Source organism: Culex pipiens, chromosome 2 (assembly GCF_016801865.2).
Source record: "Culex pipiens pallens isolate TS chromosome 2, TS_CPP_V2, whole genome shotgun sequence".
NCBI lineage: Eukaryota > Metazoa > Arthropoda > Insecta > Diptera > Culicidae > Culex > Culex pipiens.
In genome coordinates this window covers 55,868,025-55,889,801 of record NC_068938.1, presented here as the reverse complement: position 1 = coordinate 55,889,801, position 21,777 = coordinate 55,868,025, and the positions used below count along the sequence as shown (strand labels likewise).

Sequence of the window (21,777 nt, the reverse complement as noted above, 5' to 3'; positions counted from 1 at the left end):
TCAGTGCGCTTGAAATGTTCCAATCATAACTTGCAACTTTGCGCAGATACCAAAATCAATTTGATGATGCAAAATGTCTTTTTTTACTTAGGAATTGCATGGACATTCAAAATTTAAAAAATGGAAAAAGTAGAACTCTACAGAATTCCTCTAACTAAATTAAAATATATTTTTGAATATATTAAGAAACAATAGAAAATATGAAGCTAATGTTGTTTTTCAAAATTGAAAAGTATTATTCGAAGTTGGTTGCAATAAGGTTTTTACACAATTATTCCCGTTTTCCAAATTAATAAGTGATGAAAATTAAGTTTTTGAAGTAGTTTTCCCTTCTTACATAGATAAAAAAAACTTAAAATGCAAAATCTCTCAAAAAACCAATTTCAGCAAATTCCACTTCTTTTTTAATCCAACCTTAAAAGTGATGAAAATAAGTTTTGAAAACAATTTTTCCTTTTTTTATTTTTGAAAACAAAAAAAATTAGGATGGCGAAATCTGTCACAAGCCCTTGATCTAGACCTAGATTCTATGCTTTGCATTTTTTTTTTAATATTTAGCAATTTCAACATAAAAAAGGTAAAATCTCTTTCATGATTCACATTTTACAATTATTTAAATGTTTGACATTTGAGTTATGTTTATGTATTTTTCCCACTGTAATAACGTTTTTTTATTTGCATTTATGTATTTGCTATACAATTAATTTCTTTTAAAAAATGCTTTAAATATTTAATAACAAAATAAATTAACGCAGGAAAAATGTACACACCCAAACGGCTGTCGCATGATTCTGATGCATGAAAGCTTGAAAGTATATCAGAATCTGCATTAAAACTGTCCTCATGCATTTTTTGCGATATACGGGTATGACATTTTTGCCCGTTACCGACAATTATTGACATTACCGACGGCTTGTTGGTTGTATTTCACAAAAAAAAAAAACCTTAACAGAACGAGGATTGTACCATCAACTTCTTGGTTATTGATCCGACACACTACCACCGCGCCATGGAAGCTTGAAGTGAGTGAAAGAGCACCAACATATGCTTCTCTGTGGAGTGTTGCTCGGGGACGGGCCAGCATTATATGTGTTGGTGAGAACTGCAGATCGCTGAAATATTTACATGCGGGAAAAAATGATCTACGGGCTTGCTGCAAAAAATGTTATAAAATGTGACATTTTCTGCAGCAAATCCACTGTTGCAGATTTTGAGATATATGTTTCCTTTGGGTGCAGGAATGAAAAAAAATCTTCAAGAGTACATATGTATTTAATCATTTTTTCCTCCTTCAAGTTGGATATAAAAAAGAAGGAAAAATTGCATTAAAAAACTTTGTTGCAAAATATTTAAAGAAGAGCAAAATCTACATCCCTTCTTAAGATTAAATTTGGAAAAAGAAGGTAAACTGTAAATCTTTTGAGAGATTTTCCGTTCTTCAAGTTATTTTTTTAATAAAAGATGAAAAATAGCATTGAAAATGCTCAAGTGCCGAAAATTTAAAGAGTACTTAAGTTTTTTTAATCAACTAAAAAGCTTAAGTTTTTTTTTAATCAACTAAAAAGCTTTACTTCAAAATATTCAAAAAAGGGAACAATTTACATCTAATAGGGAAAATATAGAGATACTAGATTTTTCGAAGAAAAAAACATATTCTTTAAATGTAATATAAAAAAAGGAAACAACCAATACATTTGTATTCTTCAAAAATAGAGAAATACTATAATTAAACAAAACGAACAAAATGCTATTTATAGCTTTGCCAAATGTCCATTATGCCAAATGCCCCAATGGTTTCTGAACGAGTTATGCCAAATGTCCATTATGACAAATGTCCTTCTGGAAAACCAGTTATGCCAAATGTTTATTATGCCAAATGGGGTACACCCGACCCCAGATATTCAATATTTGTGAAATTATGAGACGGTTCTTAAGCCATTCTTTTATATTTATTAACCTACAGTACTGTTGATTATTCCAGATGAAAAGATATTTGAACTATATGTTTCTTACAGGCAGCGGTCAATTCAATTAAATCAAATGATTTTCAATCGATATTGTTAAGATTTTTCCCGTTTTTTACAGTTCATTAAATTTATCCAGCGAATCTCTGAAGCATCCTTCGCACAAAGCATAAATTATCATCTTCTTTACAAAGTCTACTAAAATCATTACCGAGCTTCTCCCCACTTCATCATTCACTCTATTTGTCAAAATACAGTCATCCATCGCCAGCTATCCGGCAAGTCTCAACTCCCTCCAGCTCCCAGAGGCCGGCATACAGTGATAATGGGCCCAGAATCCACTCAGTCGATTCAGTGTCTCTAGTCCGCCTTGGCCAAGGACTCTCGAAAGTCCACCACCACCACACCATCTAGGAGGAGCTTCTCTTCCTGGCGAGCAATTGTCCGGAAGACTTGCAAAACGGCGCCGTTTCTCGTCGAGCCTCTTCCTACACTACACTCTTCTGGGACCGGAGGAGATAATGAGATTCAACCAGTGCGCTTGCTGGCTCGAGAGGAAAAGAGGGGCGGCCCGAGATTCTTGAGTGGAAAAACCACCCCGAAAGCACTTGACTTTAATTAATGTCATGGGAGCAAAGCGCTTTTCCAAGCTTTGGCTCGTTCGTGTAGTGTTGAGCAGAGGAAAAGCTGTGGAAAGCGGCTGGCCCATAGTTGTGCCGTAAGTCGCACACGCCCCAGCAGTGGCAAAAGATTGGATTGACTTTGGATTGGAGATCTGGATAAACGGAGGGGAAAAGTAACGGGGCAAACACTTCATAGCAGATAGGTTTGGTCTCCGGAGGCTGTTCAAAGTTAACAGAACTTGAGTGTAATTTATATACTCAAGATCAGTTAATGTTATTTTGGGTGAAATTGAGAAAAAAAACATCACAATTTTAAAACACTCATAGATGGTTTAACTAATTCATAGACCATCTACCACAAATACCATGTTTCCATCATTGTGACCTTGTAGATACCACACTTTATTCTAACAGCTTCCCAAATGACACTTTTCCGTCAAATTAATGGCTCCATGTGACACGGTCCAGCGCAAGGGTGAGCAGAATCGCTCTTTTTTCCCCGCCCCGGGTTAAAATGTGGGTAATATGTTTTACTTAACGCAACTCAACCAATTCAACGCGCAGACAGGGCCACGATCAATAGCCGTTTTATCGCACACACACACACTTGGGGCTGGGCTGAAGCTGAGTGTATAAATTCAGGACACTTTCAATTACTCTCCGGGCCCCGTCACCAAACGTGGGCTTTCGGAAGCGGCGACCAAATTAATGGATGGTATGCTTTTGCTCGACCCTCCGAACAAAAAAAAAAAAAAAGGTTTCGGTACTTAATTGAATGAGAATTCACGGAAAAAGGACATTGCGATTTCGGAGAGTATTTCAGGGTTTTATTACACCAGACAATTAATGGGAGTTCTTCTTGTTTTATGAAGGCCGAATATTTTATGTAATTATTATTTCTTATGGCAATGGGAAAATTGAGTGGAGCTATTTGTACGTCTTATGACATAAACAATAAAAAATGAGTTTAGTGTCATGACGTGATAGATTCGTTGTTCGACTTATTAGGAATTATATTTTATTATCTTATCTACTGCCTTAAAAGCGAACTATAGTCATCTCGTGTGGATGTCAAAATCGCCACTTTTGCAGATTTGTTCCTAGGAGTAAAGTAGATGATTTTAAAAATTTAAAATAATCGTTCAATTGACCATATAATCCATGAGTAAAAAAATATTACATGAGAAGAATAATATTAAAAAATATTATTTAGCAATTCTCTTACGAAATCGAACGCTATTAATTTTAATTTTTATGTTTTTGGCTGAAACTTTTTTGGTGCCATATAATTTTCCATACATGTTTGGCAGCTGTCCATACAAAAAATGATGCATGAAAATTCGAAAATCTGTATCTTTAGAAGTAATTTTTGATCGATTTGTTGTCTTCGACAAAGTTATATGTATGGATAAGGACTACAATGAAAAAATGATAAAAAGTTAAAAATGAGGGAATTTTAATTTCACTTTTAACACTCAAACTTGATTTGCAAAAAAAAAATTATATTTATTTTTTTTATTTTCTATTTCTGTTTTAGGAGATTTTTTAATAAAATTGAAAATTAAAAACTTTACGAAAAGGAAATTGGACAAAAAACTTATCAATCTAGCAAAAATTTGAATTTGAAGGTGCCTAAAAACCATAATGCATCCGTTGTTAGCTCATGAAATTTTATGTCAAGCAAATTAAAAAAAGTGCATCAATTCCAAACATGTGACTGAAACTGTTGGACCACTTAGGATTTTCCTGGAAAATTTCAAAGCAATGCTTTATGAAAATTTAGACTTTTTTAGATTCAATTTTACTGATTTGTTGTTCAGTAGGGTTTTTTGGATTATGATTTGTTTTTAGCTGTAATAAATTTATTTTAAATTTAAATAAATTGTGTTCTACCTTTTCAAGAATTTGCATACAAAAAGCAATTTTCGTCTTTGAGTGACAATAATAATTTTCTTAGGTCGAAAATTTAAAAGGAACTTAAAATGAATTATGAATTTCCAACAAAAACAGAAAATGATTTGTGGTTAAACATTTTTCTTATCATTTATAGATAACGATGATTCTCATTTTTCTTCGTTAAATAAATAATTCAAAAAATATCGAGAATTTGTATGACTTTTTATTAAGTTAAGTAGCTCTCAACTCATTTTTTAACAACATTAATTTGAGCAATTCTCTGAGATTTCGGTCATTCGATTTTTTTTTTGTATTTTTTAATCCGGCTGAAACGATTTAGGTGCTGTCGGTATGCACAAATAAGCCATTTTGCATCATTGGTTCGTTCATATAATTTTCCATACAAATTTGGCATATGTCCATACAAAAACGATATGGGATAATTCAAAAATCTATATCTTTTGCAGGAATTTTTTTATCGATTTGGTGTATTCGGCAAAGTTGTAGGTATGGAAATGGACTACACTTTAAAAAATAATACACGGTAAAAAATGGTGATTTCTTATTTCACTTTTTGTCACTAAAACTTGATTTGCAAAAATACACTATTTTTATTTAAGGGGTTACATACATGTAAATCGTCAAAAATGTCAGAGGTTGATATGAGCACACACTTAAACTTTTTTCAAAATCTTTTTGCATGGCATTAAAATGTACATTTTCATCTTTTAACAAAATAAATATGAAGACATTTGGATGTACCATTGCCGAGATATAGCTATTTTAAGTAAGCAGTTTCAAAAAACGGGTGCCACGATATCTCAACACTGCTTTGACCAAATCGGCTCAACATTTTGGTGAAGACTCGTTAAACTGGTCCTGTGTGCATGACGAAGGACGATTTTCAAAAACTTAATTAAAAGAAAAGATAAAAATATTTTTATGATTTTCATAAAAAAAATCGTCAGTATTTGGTTTTTGTATTTTTTTTTAATCATAATTTCAAAATCGAGCTTCGTCATGCACACGGGATATGTCTTGGGAATCTTCACCCTAAATTTCAGCAAATTTGGTCGATCCCATCTCGAGATATCGTGGCACCCGTAAATCAACTCGGTGTTTAGAGAAAAACGTTCACAAAGTTTTGACAGTTCGCTTTGCGCATGGCAAAGTTGTGAACTTAAATCGTCTCTTACTCAGTTCAGTTACGAAATATCTTCATGAAACTTTCAAGCGTGATTGAAAATGAGGTTTTAGAGGACATCAAATGCCTCAGAAATTTTCAGAATGGGCAAAAAATCTTTGACCAGGTAAGGCCGTTGCAAATATTTTTTTGAAGTTTATGTCCCTCGACTCTGACCTAAGTCGTGAGGGGGGGGGAGGGGTGGGGGACAAAGAAATAAAAAAGTTTAAACATTGAATTTACGAGCCATGGTTTCAACATTTGAATAAACAAAGTGTTTAAAAATGCATTTTACACCTGCCCAGTTGTTTTGCAATCATTAGTTTCCAAAATACCTAAGTATTGACGAATTTTTTTTTTTTTGCAAAAAAAAGTTTTTGCGGTGCTGTACATTGGAATTTCATAAAAATTCAAAATACTTTTAATCCAGCCCAAACATGCTAAATATGATTATAAATGCAGAAAAATGCGTTTAAGATTGTTTTAAGTTGATTTGACTTCTATTTTCATTAAAATTTTGAAGATTTTTGAAAAAAAAAATTCTCATTGATTTTTCGGACCAATTTTGAAGGGGGGAGGGGGCGACATAAATTTTGAAAAATATTTGCAATGGCCTTATGATTTTTTGAATCAATGCTGATTTTTTCAAAAAATTAACTTTATTTTTCGATGCAAAATAGAATTTGCATTCAAAAAGTACTTTACTGAAATTTTGATAAAGTGCACCAATTGCAAGATATAGCCATTTTTAGGTATCTTTTTTCAAATAGTCGCAGTTATTCATTTTTTTTTAATTAGTGCCCATGTTTGCCCACTTTTAAAAAATATATTTTTGAAAATCTGAGAAAATTCTCTTTGTTTTGCTTTCTTGAACTTTGTAGATATTGCCATGCAAAGGTTTAAAAACAGAAAAAATGATGATTTCCAAGTCTCACCCAAACAACCCACCATTTTCTAACGTCGATATCTCAATTAATGGTCCGATTTTCAATGTCAAAATTTGATGTTCGTGAAATTTTCCAATCTTTTCTAAAACAATATTTTCAAAAATTCAAAGTCAAGACTAACATTTCAAAAGGGCCAAACATTCAAAATTAAGCCTTTTTGAAATGTTAGTCTTGATTTTAAATTTTTGAAAATACTGTTTTCGAAACGATTGAAAAATTGGGTGGAAGCGTTACCCCTGGGCTACGTAGCTCGGACTTCGGTAATCGTGGCTTCGGATCATCGGGTCTGGACTGTATAAAGTATTAGGTAGGTACAACCCAAAACCGCCTCTAGGCGGACTTCGACCTAAAAGTTTTTCAACCATTTTTTGAGCAGAAAGAAGAACTCTTAAAATTTCAGGAAAATTTAAGGTTGGAATTTTGACTTGTCTTATGTGACTTTGCCAATATTGAAAAAAAAAAAAATTTTTTGGGATCAACTTTGGCTGTGTTTTTTACTAAAATTTCCTATATTTTATGTGAAATCAAGAAAGCAGTAATTTTTGAAATGTCATTTTGACGCCGTCGTGGTAACATGTCGTACGTCGCTTTTTGACGTTCCGAGAAAAATGCGTTTCATTGTTTGACTTTGAATAAACAAAAACGAGAGCACGCAATGTAAACAATAACAAACACGTTTTGTTTGGTTGACCATTCTGTGCATAGTCTGAGCAATTATTCATCAATTATCTTCAAAAAAAGAGACCACGTAGTTTATGGATGGTCCCCAAGTTGGCTAATGCTGAGAAATTTAGTCATAGCTACAATCATAATTAGATTTAAAGTAGAGAAAAATTACTTCAATTACGGCTGAATTACTTAAAATTATTATGATTGCTTGTAAATTTATAAGAACCCCGTTGGTTTCGAACGATTCGAACACTTTAGAATAATTTCAAACCAGGGAGTGTGTCTTAGATATTTTTTTCCACTGCAGTTTGAATTGTGCAATTTCTTGATTTTTGCAAAATCTCTGAAATCCGCAATATTACTTGGAAGCAGTCAAAAACACTGTATGAAAGCTGTAATTGATTATAAAAGTTCTGGGCCGAAAAAGGGTATATTTCCCTTACCCACTGAGAAATCCAAATCATGTTCCGAGAAGAAACATATTGCTTCCGTCACAATTGAAACCCAGTTCTGAACCGATTGAAATTCTCGAGTTCCCTCAGGGTTTGAAAGCAACAACGGACACACCTCATAGTTCAGGGAAAAAACATATCCACTCGAGGAAAAACGTTATCCTCAGAACTCGTCACACGGAGTCCACCACAAGGGGGGTGGGTGTTAAGGAACGTTCCGTTTTTCGCCCAAAGTTTTCCTAGAAATATTAGCAGGGTAAGGGGAAGGGCGCGGAGTCAAAAAGGTCGGGTGGGGGGGAGTCACAGAGATCAAGCTCACTTACCGACTACGGATAGTGTCATGGAGTATCCCACCGGGGGCGTCGTAGATATCTGACACTCGTACACGCCAGAGTCACGTGGCTGTGGGTAGAGCACCTGAAACGAGAGAAGGAGGGAGATAATTGAGTTGGTGAGCTCGTTGTGTCCTGTTGTGGAGGTGGTCACACTTTTTCCGGATTGCAGAGTGTGCGGTGGGTGGGTTTCGTTGCGTGGCGAGTAAATTTACCGGAATGTGCGGATTAATTTCCGTTGCAGTCAGTTGTCTGATGCGACGATATGGCTTTCCCCGAGGGAACGACAGTGTGTTGCCTTAAGTTGGGACGGAATGTTGGGGATCTTGATCAAAAGGAGTGCATAGGCGAAGTATGAGCACACAAATTATTGAAAAAATGGTATTCATGAGATTTAAATCCCATTTCAATTATTTTGTAGAACACCAATGCTCATGACAGCTGCAATCAAGTTATTCACCCGGGCGTAACAAAATTGCCCCATCATTAGCGAGGTACTTCTGGACAGTTTATTATTCAAACTATCGAAGTGCACTTGACACCTTGAAGGGGTGGCAATCATTTAATGACCTCTTCAAGGTATTTTCTTTTTCCAAACACCCTCAAATGACTTCGTTAGCATTCCCCGCTCCGGCGGTCCACTCTGTTGACCTTCCTAATTGAGAGAGTCTTTAGCTGTCCGTCCAATTAAGTGCGCCATTCGCTTCGATAGATTCTACCTCCCCTAATGACATTAACGAAACCAGTGGTGCCAGTATATCACCTGCTTAGGGGAAGTCCCTCCATGATAATTGTGTGATAAAAATAACTCAAGGCCTTTTTTCGCGCTTATCTTCAAGAATGCGCCTTTTAATCATCGAGGTGAGAAATTGAGAAAGTGGCCTTCTGACACCCCTGCCGTTCGAAGGATCGACATTATGTGGAATCGCGCGCCAGCTAAATTTAGATAAATCGCGATACCAGCCCCGAAGGGCGGCAAGTGACACTAAATCACAGCGTCCTTACAGTCCTCCGGCCGGGAATGAAGCGTGATAATCCGGAATGGGATTTGGACGACTTTGACTTCGGTGACCCTCGGGCCACCCTGGGTGGTGGTGGGGACGGCCTGGTAGGGCGTGGTCCCGGGGTGGAATTTTTCTTACTTGGCTCCTTTTTTACGCCCCATTGACATTCCCGGGGATCATCGGCTTCTTGGCCGGAGTTGGGTATGGTTGGGGGGGTGGGAAGGGGGATTAGGAGCCGGAATCGGGGTCAGGGTGCCGAAATTAGAAGATAACGTGATGGATGGAATGTGGGGTGTCCCTTCTTATTTCATCGCCATCACCGTAATCAGCTTTCATTTATTAGAGAGGGAATCCATTTCCTGGACGACGGTTCCGGTGAATTACTTAAGAGGAGGATTTCGAGTTTCTTTTTCAAATAAATTTTTGGGTGCAGTTCCCGCAGTCAAAATACTGAATTGTGTGTAGCAGTACTCTCAGCGCAAGAAGCTTCTTACGCTGAAAGTATTGTTACACACAATTCAGCATTTTCACTACGGGAACTATCGATACGATTCTGGATTCATCTCCAAAAGTACCGTCATCAGGGGTGACATTGGGTCTGGGGGATGAGATTGGGCCATACAAATTTCCGCTTTTTCTGTACGACACAATTTCACCCCACAAACACAGAGTCACCCCTGATGACGGTACTGTAGAGCTATTTGTTTACTAAATCGGCTGATTTCGCATTTTTTTTGATTTTTTGATTTCGCCAAAAATTTGTGGGGGCCTTCCCTTTGACCATTAAGACCACTTAGTGTCATTTGTTTGCTCATACAAGGCTCCATACAACTTAATCGTCTGTTCATACCAAGGGTCCTGATTGCGTCAAAAAGACTCATTCACTCGCGACCACAAATCAAACGCGACAAAAAACTGCTCTGACCGTTTCCTACCGTTTGTCACTTCCAAACCAATCGCTACAGAATACTCTCTCTTTGCTCTTCCTCTCACTTTAATCGGGTAGTACAACGAATGGTTCAGAGAGACCGATTGCGTTATGTCGCTCAGTAGCTGAGTCGAAATAGTTTGCGATCGGCTTTGTTTTGCTACGTTATTGCACTGCCTAAAATCTTTTTCATCAAAAATGTTTTGCAATTTGGTTGATAACACAACATCAAAGACACATTTAAATGCAATTTCCATCATGCCGAATACAAATTTGTGGCAAACTGTGGTAGTGCAGACCAAAAGAACGCCGAGCTGGTATGTTGTTAGATTCCCCCTTTTATGAACGTATTCGCGTGTGACTCGGGTCGACGGACGGAACAGGCAAAGAAATTCACGAAGTAGGGGAAATATACCCTTTCTAATCAAACACCTATCTTCGTCATATGGAGAGTTTGATGCTCGATTAAAGCTCCAAAAATACTTTTCAGGCTATAAACTTACCAGCAACAGCACCGCCTCGAATAAGCACGCAAATTTATGCCACTTACTGCCAAAACGATCAAATTTAATGCACTTTTGATCATAATTTCTATTTTGCGAGACTATTTCTCATCATTTTGGTGGCACACACATCCACACGCAAGATCAGAGGTTAACTGCTTAACGAAAGTCGCCATCAATATCTTTTTACTTGCGCTAACGATTTCAAAGCGCTTAAGATATAAAATTGCTTCCAACTACCGGCAACATGTTCTTTTGACCATTACTTAGTCACTCACTTGAAAAATAATCCCGAAAAAAGTAAATCATAAGCAAGCACCAACAAAAAAAAAACAAACGCGCTAAGTCTTTTGACGTTTCAATTTTTTTTGCGATTCTAATCAAAGGCTGAAGAAAACCGAGCGAGGAGCGAAGGCAAATAAAGAACAAAGGGTGGCCACCAACATGCTGGTGCAGCGCCTGTTGGAGTGAGCAAGTGCTGCCAGGAAACTTTCGCTATAAATGCTACTTTTCGTGAGTGTTCGCTTAAAATTTCATTAATTTTGGCAGCACTAAGCAGACCCAAAAGACCGCTGGAAGAAAAAAAGAACTAAGCTGAAAATAGAAGAATGGGCGTGGCCCAATGCACTCGACTGATTAGAATGCATTTTTGATTTTTTTTTAAATGCTTGTAAAAGGAATAGCATAATCTTTAATAAAAGTGAAAATAAACAGAAATGTTCACAAAAAGTTGCTCTACTCGTTGGTGTACTTGGTTTTAATGAATTTCAAGGAACAATCCAGATTATCCAGCATCAGTCAAACACGACCGCTTATTAGGCTTAAAATGGGCATATATTTGTGTCGTTGAGAGAAGCGATAAGGCAAATCGCTGCCATACCGAGGGTCGTGTTCGCTCGCGAATGGTTGCGAGTTCCAGTCGGTGAAGAATCGCTCGGCGATGAGTGGGCGATTGTACGTTAAAATTCCAAATCAATATCTCTTCACAATAAAATCTGAACGATTTGGTTTCTTCGACAAAGATATTAAGTGAGTCAAATATTTATCCGTACCCCCCTGTACGGAAACCTTTTTTAATGTAAAAGTACATAATAATCTAGTAAAGTACCAACTTTTATATGTCAATCGACGTAGCAGAATGTTCTCTTCAAAATCTTGTCGTTGAGTTTGTAAAAAACGTGTTTTCAAAAAATACAAAAACTGATCACTTAAAAAAGATTTAAAAAATGATGTCAAATAATTGTCCGTACTTCTAATATAACTACGAAATCTGATCAATTTGAGTGAATTCTTTGAATAAATATTGTTGATGTGTCAAATACAAGAACTTTAAGCTAGTTTGCGACAGTTTTTAACTTCTGATAACTTTTTTTAGTAAGTTTACAGGAATTCCCCACGAAAACATCATGAAAAAAAAAAACAAATGTGCTTAGATTGGGCTCACATTTTTTACTGGGGGTTCCCAGGCTGAAATTATTAGACCAGTAGTTTTTTGTTTGACCATCACGGTGACCTAGGCCGTGTTAGGGTGATCCAAAAAATCGTATTTTTTGTCGATTTTCCCAAAAAAAAACTTTTTTTAACATAACTCCCCGCCATTTCAACCGATTTTAGCAGCCTTATACGAAAATCAAAGGTGACATGTTTGCCTTTTGAAGAAAAATAGAAAGTAGTTTCAAAAATCTAGCTTAACATATGAAAAGGTTTAATGAATCTTTTAAATGCCATTCACAGAAAAAAATCAATTCTCGTAACCGTGAATTAAGTTCACGAATGTGAGAACCACGAAGGAATTTATTCATGAGTATGGTGCATTTGCACTATAAACGTGAATATATTCCTTCGTGGTTCTCGCATTCGTGAATTTAATTCGCGATTTTGAGAATTGATTTTTTTCCGTGTTTTGGCAGCGTCTGGACCAAATAGCCTATGTCTGGAAATATTGTTAACGGATTCCTCGAGCAATTTAACGTGCCACGGAGAAGTTCCGAGATATGATTTTTTGAAAATAAAATCCGGCATTTTCTACGCGCCGCGCGCAAATACGGAAAAACGACGAAATCGACTTAAAATTAACTTTTTTCACTAAAACTGCGATAACTAAAAAAAAATCGATGATGACCTATACATATTTGGGTACCAAAAGAAGCGTCTTTCAATTACATTTTTTTTACAATCCAGATTGTCCCGGAACCAGTTTAACCCTTTCGGGAGGAAATTTTGTGGTGGTCAGGCAGAGGACAAAAATTCCACAATTTGCCATTAAATTTTGAAGCATCCAAATCCGTTCACTACAGCTCGATTACGAGTCTCTAGTCAGAGATTTGAAGTTTTCACTTTTCGTGCTGTGAAATTCTGTTCCAGAATTGCCCGAGAATGTTTTGCTTGGGAAAAGTTAAAATGACAAATCTCAGACCAGGGACTCTGAATGCGGCTGTAGTGTTGCGTTTTTTAATAACCCAGTTTTTATGTTGAAAAAATCATATCTCTGAATCGGATTAGTGTGTATTCGCAATTTTTGGATATGTAATGTAAAATATTACAAGGAATCAGGAAAAAATATTTTCAGGTATGAGCTCTTTGGTCGCGAGACCTTCAAATTAGCAAATGAAATTTCCATAGGAACTTTTCGAGTTTATTTTTTTTAAATAAACATGTTGTTCATTAAAAGCCCAACTAATAATCTCTGAAATTGGTTAAGCCGTCGTTCCGGAGACATGATTTTTTGAAAAATGTGCTTTTTGCGCAAATCTACGATAAAATGCAAATATTTTGGACCACCCTATTTCGGAAAGGAGCACTCTAATCACCGAACAAAAACATATAAATCTTATTGTTTTGACCAAGGAACTCCCATGCCAAATTTAAGCCATATCGGAGCACTTTTGATTTAGAGACTTCCGTTTGATGTGGAATCGCTTTAATTTGAGTTGAATTTTGTGTAAAAAACTGATTTTAAGGAGATTCTAACAATTGCTCCATTTCGCGACGGGACAACATTAGAAAACGGTGGGTTGTTCGGGTGAGACTTAGAAAACATTAATTTTCATGTTTTTAAACCTTTGCATGGAAATATCTCAGCAATTGAGGGTCGTATCAACAAAGTTCAAAAAAAGCAAAATATAGAGAATTTTCTCAGCTTCGAAAAATATTTTTTTCAAAGGTTGGACTTATTTAAAAAATCTTAAAAACTGCGACTATTTTCAAAAAAGTTACCTAAAAATGGCCTTAACTTGAAAACGGTGCACTTTATCAAAATTTTACTAAAGTACTTTTTGATTGCAATATTTCGATTTTTTGAAAAAATCAGGGATGGAATAATCGCAAAAAAAAATCAATTTCGCTTGCGAACTTTCTTCACCCGCGAAAGAGAGAGGAGGCAAATCACGCAAAAGAAAATCGCTCCCGAAATTCTCCAAGAAAATCAATCTGCTGATGATTTTTTGTGAATTTCCTTGTCAGCACCACTTAATAATATTTATTTCACTTTGTTTACACACATTGCCCATCTACAAAATGTGACAGGTAATAATTTGACGTATGACGTTACACTTGCAAGTGTAATAGTGAAAAAGATGTTCCGCCGAATAATCAAGATGATGATTTTTTTGGATTCTTTTTACCGATCTTTCGTGCGCGAGAGAGAAGAGCCAAGCTCCCTTCGGATTTTTTCTCTTGTTGATCGTCCAAATATTTTCTTTTGATGATGATTATTCCATCGCTGGTATTGATTAAAAAATTCATAACTCGGTCAAAAAATTAAAAAAAACAGTGTTTATTTGCAAATCAAATTTTAGTGACAAAAATTAAATAAAAAATCATCAAATTTTTTTAACCGTGTATCATTTTTTAAGTGTAGTCCATATCCATACCTACAACTTTGCCGAAAACACCAAATAGATCAAAAAATTCCTTCAAAGATATTTTTTTTAAATTTTCATACATTTATTTAAATGAACAGCTGCCAAATTTGTATGGAAAATTATATAGACAAACTAATGATACAAAATGGCTTCTTTGGGCAAACCAAAGGCACCAAAAAAGTTTAAGTCGTATTGAAAAATACAAAAAAAAAACGAATGACCGAAATCTGAGAGAACTGCTCAACTGAAAACATTTTAAAGTTGAAAACTGATAACATGTGCGAACAGACGTTGGCCCGTCACGAAAGAATCGGTCAGTATTTATTGAAAATTGCACTTTTTTAACTAAAGTGGGATTCTTAGAATTTTAATTAATTTTGATGCCATTTGGCAAAATATTCCAAACCCAATCTTACATGGTTTGTTTTGCATTCCGTTAGCAATCATGCTGGAATATTTTCTTTGCAACTTCTGCATAGCAATTTGTTCAATAAATTTCTGTATATATTAGAATTAAATTATGGGTTTCTCTTGAAATTGTGAGTAATTTAACAAAGCATATTGATTTGCTGTGGCAAATTGAATGTACCATTTCTATAGAATAAATGACATTCAAAGTAAAATGAACAGCATCTTACCAACTTGTTTGCAAAGCTAAGCAGAAGTAATGCCAGCAATAGTTTCTTTGTCTGCACATACCAATGGAACAAGTACAACACTAGCTAGACAATATCGGCACGTTTCCAACGACAAAACTTCGTTTCCTTCTTTCATTTGAGCATCAAATCGACTGTACATGAAACCGTTTTTCCAAAGGAGAAAACATTCCACAGGACACACAAACAAGATTCCAATCTTCTTCGGAATCACAAAGAGAGAGAATGGCTAGCCAGTTGTATCTGTATCGAATTCCTACGGAAATTGTACCAGAGCTCTGTAATCAACCAAGAGATGATTCTTCCTGGATTGGATCTGCCTGCCACCCCTTTTGCGCACACCTCCTTGATCTGCTTCTCCTTGCAGCTGATCTCGAAGGCGAGAGAAACATTTTGACTTCCATTGGCTTGTGACAAATTGTTTTCCCACGAGCACCACCGCCTTAGTTTTCTTTTCCAATCAAGATTTTAATGGCCACCGACTGGTGGGGTGGCTGAAACAAACCACTACAAAAAGCCCCCTCCTTTCTCCGAAGAAGACACATTTGCGCTGGAGCTGAGGCAATTGGCAATTTTGGGTCGGAGTATTTTCATCCCCGGGTGGAATTTCTCATATCCGGATGTTTTCCCGCAGACCCGTTTCATGGCGTATTTTCTTTTCCCGATTTACTCACGCGACCGCGCGGCTGATGTGGCAGGGTTTATTTCGTTTAGTAGCACCACCCCTGGGTTGAAGATGCCTGCCTTTTAGAATAGGGGAGAATGTGGATACGTGAGTTGTTATTTTTTCGACAAGATTTTTTCCGTTTTCAAGTTGGAAGCGTGGAAACATTATCCTTTAGTGCAATCATTAACCAGGGTGACATTGATAGCGTTTTATTTTATTTTTGGAACATTTTCCAACTGGTAAAATTTGTCTCAAGATTATTATTTTAAAACAAGGACTGGGGTAGGCCACACAAGCTCCAATTACTATGATTGAAAAAAAAATAGTTTTTCATCTGTATTTAAAAAAAATAGTTGCGTCCAAAATTATGATTCTGAACTTCGGGGTGACTTAAAAGTTATAGTTTTTCTTTTATAAAACCGGATTTAATGTGCACAAATTTTATGTTCTCTATAGAGCGTCCAATTTTTCCAGGTTTCAATTTCTCGGTTAACGGAAAAAATATTTTCTGAATCCCTGGAATTCCGGGATCCCGGGATATTTATAAAGTAATAAAATCCATATTTGGTACGTTTTCCAAGCTTATAATCGTTCAATTCGCCAGGACAAACCAGGACATCAGTTTTTAGATGGCTTAAAATTGATCCAAAAAGGATTTTTATTTATCTTTGTTGTGCTCTAGATTTCAAACGAACTATAATTTATAGTCCATTTCCTTTAGAAAATTCTCTTATTTTTGCCTTCCTCACTGAGGTAAGGCTATAATCCTGCTCTAAAAATGAACTTTCTATTAAAAGCTCCTAGACCCACCTTCATGTATACATATCTACTCAGAATCAAAAACTGAACAAATGTCTGTGTGTGTGTATGTGTGTGTGTATGTGTGTGTATGTATGTATGTGACCAAAATTCTCACTGAGTTTTCTCAGCACTGGCTGAACCGATTTTGATCGAATCAGTTGCATTCGACTTGGTTTAGGGTCCCATACATCGCTATTGAATTGTTTGAAGTTTCGATAAGTAGTTCAAAAGTTATGTATAAAAATGTGTTTTCACAAATATCCGGATCTCAATTATATGCATGTAAACGATGTACGGATCCATCATCCGACCCATCGTTGATTAGGTAATTGAAAGGCCTTTCCAATGAGTCCAAGATATTGAAGATCTGGCAACCCTGTCTCGATTTATGACCACTTAAGTGATATTTATGTACTTTTTTGAAGCCGGATCTCACTTAAATGTATGTAAACTATGTCCGGATCCATCATCCGACCCATCGTTGGTTAGGTAATTGAAAGGCCTTTCCAATGAGTCCAAAACATTGAAGATCTGGCAACCCTGTCTCGAGTTATGACCACTTAAGTGATATTTATGTACTTTTTTGAAGCCGGATCTCACTTAAATGTATGTGAACTATGTCTTGATCCATCATCCGACCCATCGTTGGTTAGGTAATTGAAAGGCCTTTCCAATGAGTCCAAAACATTGAAGATCTGGCAACCCTGTCTCGAGTTATGACCACTTAAGAGATATTTATGTACATTTTTGAATCATCCGACCCATCGTTGGTTAGGTAATTGAAAGGCTTTTCCAAAGAGTCCAAAACATTGAAGATCTGGCAACCCTGTCTCGAGTTATGACCACATAAGTTATACATTGTGTTCTTTTTTTCTGGATCTAAAAAATGATGAAACCACTCATATACCCATTTTTGGTAAAAAGTGAGGAAGGCATCAACCACATAGGTGGATTAAGTTAGTTTTTTTATTATGCCTAAAAAACGGCAACCAATAAAATGACATCCAGTTAACTGCAATACACAGAAAAAAAATGATGGTAATATACATCAGGAAATGGTGACAGATTTTGTGGCAAAAAAAATGATAAATTTTACCCAACATATTTGGATGAAAATTCATCAAAAACTGATGAATTTTTATCAGTTTTTGATGAATATTCAACAGGTTCGCATTTTTAAACATTTTTTATGTAATATTACTAAAAAAAAGGTAATATTCAACCTACCAAATTTTCAACAATCCAAAATTCAACTTTTGAAATTGATGAATGTGATTTTTTTGATATTGACTTACGTAATATAACACCCAGTCTCTTAAATAATTAAATTACATAAAAATAAAAAAGTGTCCAAAAAGTTAAGCATTTTGCGGATTTTTAAACAAAAAAAATCACCAAAAACATACATAAATAAAAAAAAATTACAACATTTACTGAGAAGTTAATGCTGCGAATACTTAAATGATGTTGACAAAAGTCAATCAAGTAAAACAAAATCTCGTGGTCATCATGTTATCACAAGGATGATATCAACAATCAAGCTAAAATTTAGAGTATCAATAAAATTTTAACAGTTTTTTTTTTGGAAACTAATTAAATTTAGTAACTTTTTCTAACGCTGATATAGAGCAATTCCATGCCAAATAGGGAATCGGTTGTACCCGACCCTCTCCGATTTCAATGAAACTTTGTAGACATGTTATCCTTCGCTTATATAAGCCATTTTTGTGTATATGGAGCCAGTTCCACTCGATAATGACATTGAGAAGGGCGTAAGTGTTTTAAATATTTTTGTAATTCGGATTTTAATATTTCTTCCATCCAGAAACCTATTTTTTCTACATTTTTATTTTTAAAACCGCTGTAACTTCACAAGGATTGGACAATGGTCAATATGGAGACTTTTATGTAAAATTGTCTGGAGAATCGATTCCCGTATTCGGTTTTTGAAAATTTTGACGTTTAGAGCACTTTTCAAAAAAACAGTTTCAGTAAATGATTTTTGTATTTTTTTAGGTGAGTTGCTCCATCCTGCATTTTTCGTGAGTCTTTTTGTAACATCTTAGGCTATCTTCACAAAAATTTTGAACGAAAAAAAATCGTGGGCTCCCCCTCAAATTTGACTTTTAAACATAAAAATCAAAAAATCTCATAAAAGTTGGGTGTTTTTTTCTTTCAGTGTATTTTTATCGAAAAGCCCGTCAAATTTCCTACAAGTTTGTCTTTGACCACTTTTTGATACGATGCAACGGCTTCGAGATACAGAAATATTTAAATTCCGAATTACAAAAATATTTAAAACACTTACGCCCTTCTCAAATGTCATTATCGTGTGGAACTGGCTCCATATACACAAAAATGGCTTATATAAGCGAAGGATAACATGTCTACAAAGTTTCATTGAAATCGGAGAGGGTCGAGAAAAAAGTAGCTGAAAATTCCTGTTTTGGGCTGGAATTGCTCTATAACAGTTTGACTTTTATTAAATTGTAAGATATGATGTTGAAAGAAAATCAAAGAGTCAATTTTGGTTCATTTGAGATGAAATAAATTGTTTTTTTATCTTTAAAGTCACCTTTTAAACACAATTCAGAACATTTTTCAAAGCTCACGATATTTAATTGTTATTTTTGTTTCCTGTTCTGATTTTGAATATAATTTTGAAGATTTTGTTACGGATTAAATAATTTTTACTTATTGATTTCAAGTTAGTTTTTGAAAAGTAAGAAGAAAATTTAAAACAAATTTTTAAAAGGAAAAAAAAGTTATTTATTTTTTTGTTAAATCTTGCTTGATATGAAATTTATTAATATATAAACAGATAAATTAGTAGCAAATCAACGAAAACTGTTTCACTATGTTAACAGAACATTAGAAAAGCAGTTCAATAAATGACTTTGCGCATGCTTTACATTTTGGTTTCAAAAAATTTATTGATTCCATCCATAAATCAAGTGATTTTTTTTATTTGGAATAGTTTTTACTGTGTTTCAATTTTATTAGCTTTATTGAAAAAAAAATACAAATAAAAAAAAGTAGTTTCTGTAAATTTAACATAAGATTTTCATAAATATTCAAAAAAACACGTTCCGCGAAATTTCCGTGAAATTTGGTGTTTTGAAATTAATGTCCCGTGAAATTTGCTATTTTTGAGCGTGAAATTCACCAAGCCTACATATTAGCTTGTGGTTATCATCTGACGATATCTCGGTGTCTGATTTTCAATGTTGAAAAATGAAAATTTTGCGAAATTTAATTGAATAATTTCAAATTTAATTCATATTATTATTTAAAAAAAGAATTCGACACTACATTTTAAAAAGAATTCGAAGCAGGAAAAATGCTCTACAATAAATGCCTATAAACTTGAAGATTTGTTTGGAATGTGATTCAAAAACATATAAAATGTATTATTTACACTCACAGGAAAATTTTGTTATCAAAACCTGTCATAGTAGATTTGCTACAAAAAATATTTTTTTTATAACAGATTTTGTAGCAAGTGTGCACAGTCAAGACTCGGTTATCCGAAGGCCTCGGAAAAATTTCACTTCGGATAATCGAATCACAAAAAAAAAGTTTTTCACTGTCTTACCCCTAAACTACGCTAAAGTGATTTACATTTTTTTAATCCAAGATGGCGGCCAATATGGCGGTGGCGAAATATTGAAAAATGCATTTTATTATTTAATAAGCAATCAACTATTCAAATTTGACTAAAATGGGGTCGCAAAACTCGAATTTGATGTTTAAAACAAGAAAAATAAAAAAAACCATGAAAACAAATTTTATTCGTGATTAGATAATCCGAAGTCCCATACAAACCTTCGTATAATCGAGACTTCGGATAATTGACTGTATATCAATTTTACCTGTGTTTAAACATGTCGATAATTGTTGGTAACGGGCAAAATTTCATACCTGTATATGAAAAAACATGAAGAGAGTTTTCATGCAGATTCTAATATATTTTCATGCAAATTTGCAGCAAAATGAACACTGAACATTGTTTGGATGTAGCAACTTATTTTAACTTCTTCTAATTGAAAACTTGTCAAAAGGCATACCGGTATTTGATTCAAATTCATTGTCATGTTGTAATTTATGAAATTGGGAGAAAATCGAAAAAAAAAACCCTTTGGTCATCTTTTTTGTTATTATTACGCTTAAAACTTTTCAGTTAAAAAAATTAAAATAATTCTTTTTTAGGTACTACTATACGATCCATACCATTACGTACGTGTGAAATTTATACTTTTCTTTTTAATCATAAAGTTTTACGTCTTTTTCCGTTCTGTGGTCCAACCACCGCCTATAAAATAACTGCGATGTAAAACAAATCGCCGAAAATCCATTGAATCAGTTTTAAATCAAATTGAAAAGCCAAATCGAAATTGTCAAATATCATATAAATATTTCAATATCTATACGATATGTGATAAACAAATGATATTGTCATGAACAAAGAATCACTTATCAGAAACCTTTAAAAACATAATTTTGAAATGAAGACATGCAAAGAAATGCAACTTTAGTAAATTTTACTGAATTCCTGGTTCACCAGGGCTGGCGAGAATGAATCCAAAACAGATTTCAAGAATTGACAAATGCCTTTTGGAAAGACGTTATTTCTGAAAAACAAAAACTTTTGAAAAACTTCTTACGTATAATTTTAGGAAATTTGATGAAATCTACCTTTAACGTCAATCATTTAATATTGCTCCAATCTCTCCTTTCCATATCCCAGTCAAACTTTATCCAAACTCAAATCCCATTTTCCGACTCACAGACGATCGGATTTTCCTCGGCTACGAGCATCATCTTCCACCCCAGCGGCACCAGCAGCATTTGGTTGCACTCGGCGAAATGAAAAATTGCTCTTTCACTTGCCGATGGATTCCGCTGATGTGGCGCCGCTGACAACTGGCGCAGATGCTGCCAGGCCAGGGACGCTTCAACCGTCGATGGCATCAAACCGACTTCGAGCGACTTCAATCAGCGATGAAACGTAATTTGACTGAAAACTTTTGCTTTTTGCTCCGATATGACATTGACGGAAGCTCGATCAATCAAATTGAATTGGTCGGTCGAGCTTGAACATTGGAAAAGTTTTCTGTAAAAAATGTGTTCTGGTCAATTTATTGTTTTATTTGGTTTCGTGGGAATTGCAATCAATTTTATTTTAAAATTTGTCGCAATCAATAATTTTCAAACACCAAATTCAATTTCTTATTTCAAACCATTTCCCACTCCAAATAAATTACGCATTTCATTCCCCCCCCGGAACGA

The 21,777-nt window shown here is 34.9% G+C and overlaps 2 protein-coding genes across 3 annotated transcripts in view; one reads left to right on the top strand and one right to left on the bottom strand.

Moving 5' to 3' along the window:
- The window catches only part of LOC120430358 (kin of IRRE-like protein 3), a 450,977-nt gene that overhangs the window by 296,930 nt on the left and 132,270 nt on the right, over window positions 1-21,777 (top strand). The window lies entirely within an intron of this gene.
- The window catches only part of LOC120430767 (uncharacterized), a 59,223-nt gene that overhangs the window by 33,645 nt on the left and 3,801 nt on the right, over window positions 1-21,777 (bottom strand). Inside the window, exon 4 of the mRNA XM_052706909.1 lies at window positions 8,058-8,151. Within this exon, the coding sequence (XP_052562869.1) occupies window positions 8,058-8,151 (94 nt within the window). The remainder of the gene's footprint in view (window positions 1-8,057; window positions 8,152-21,777) is intronic.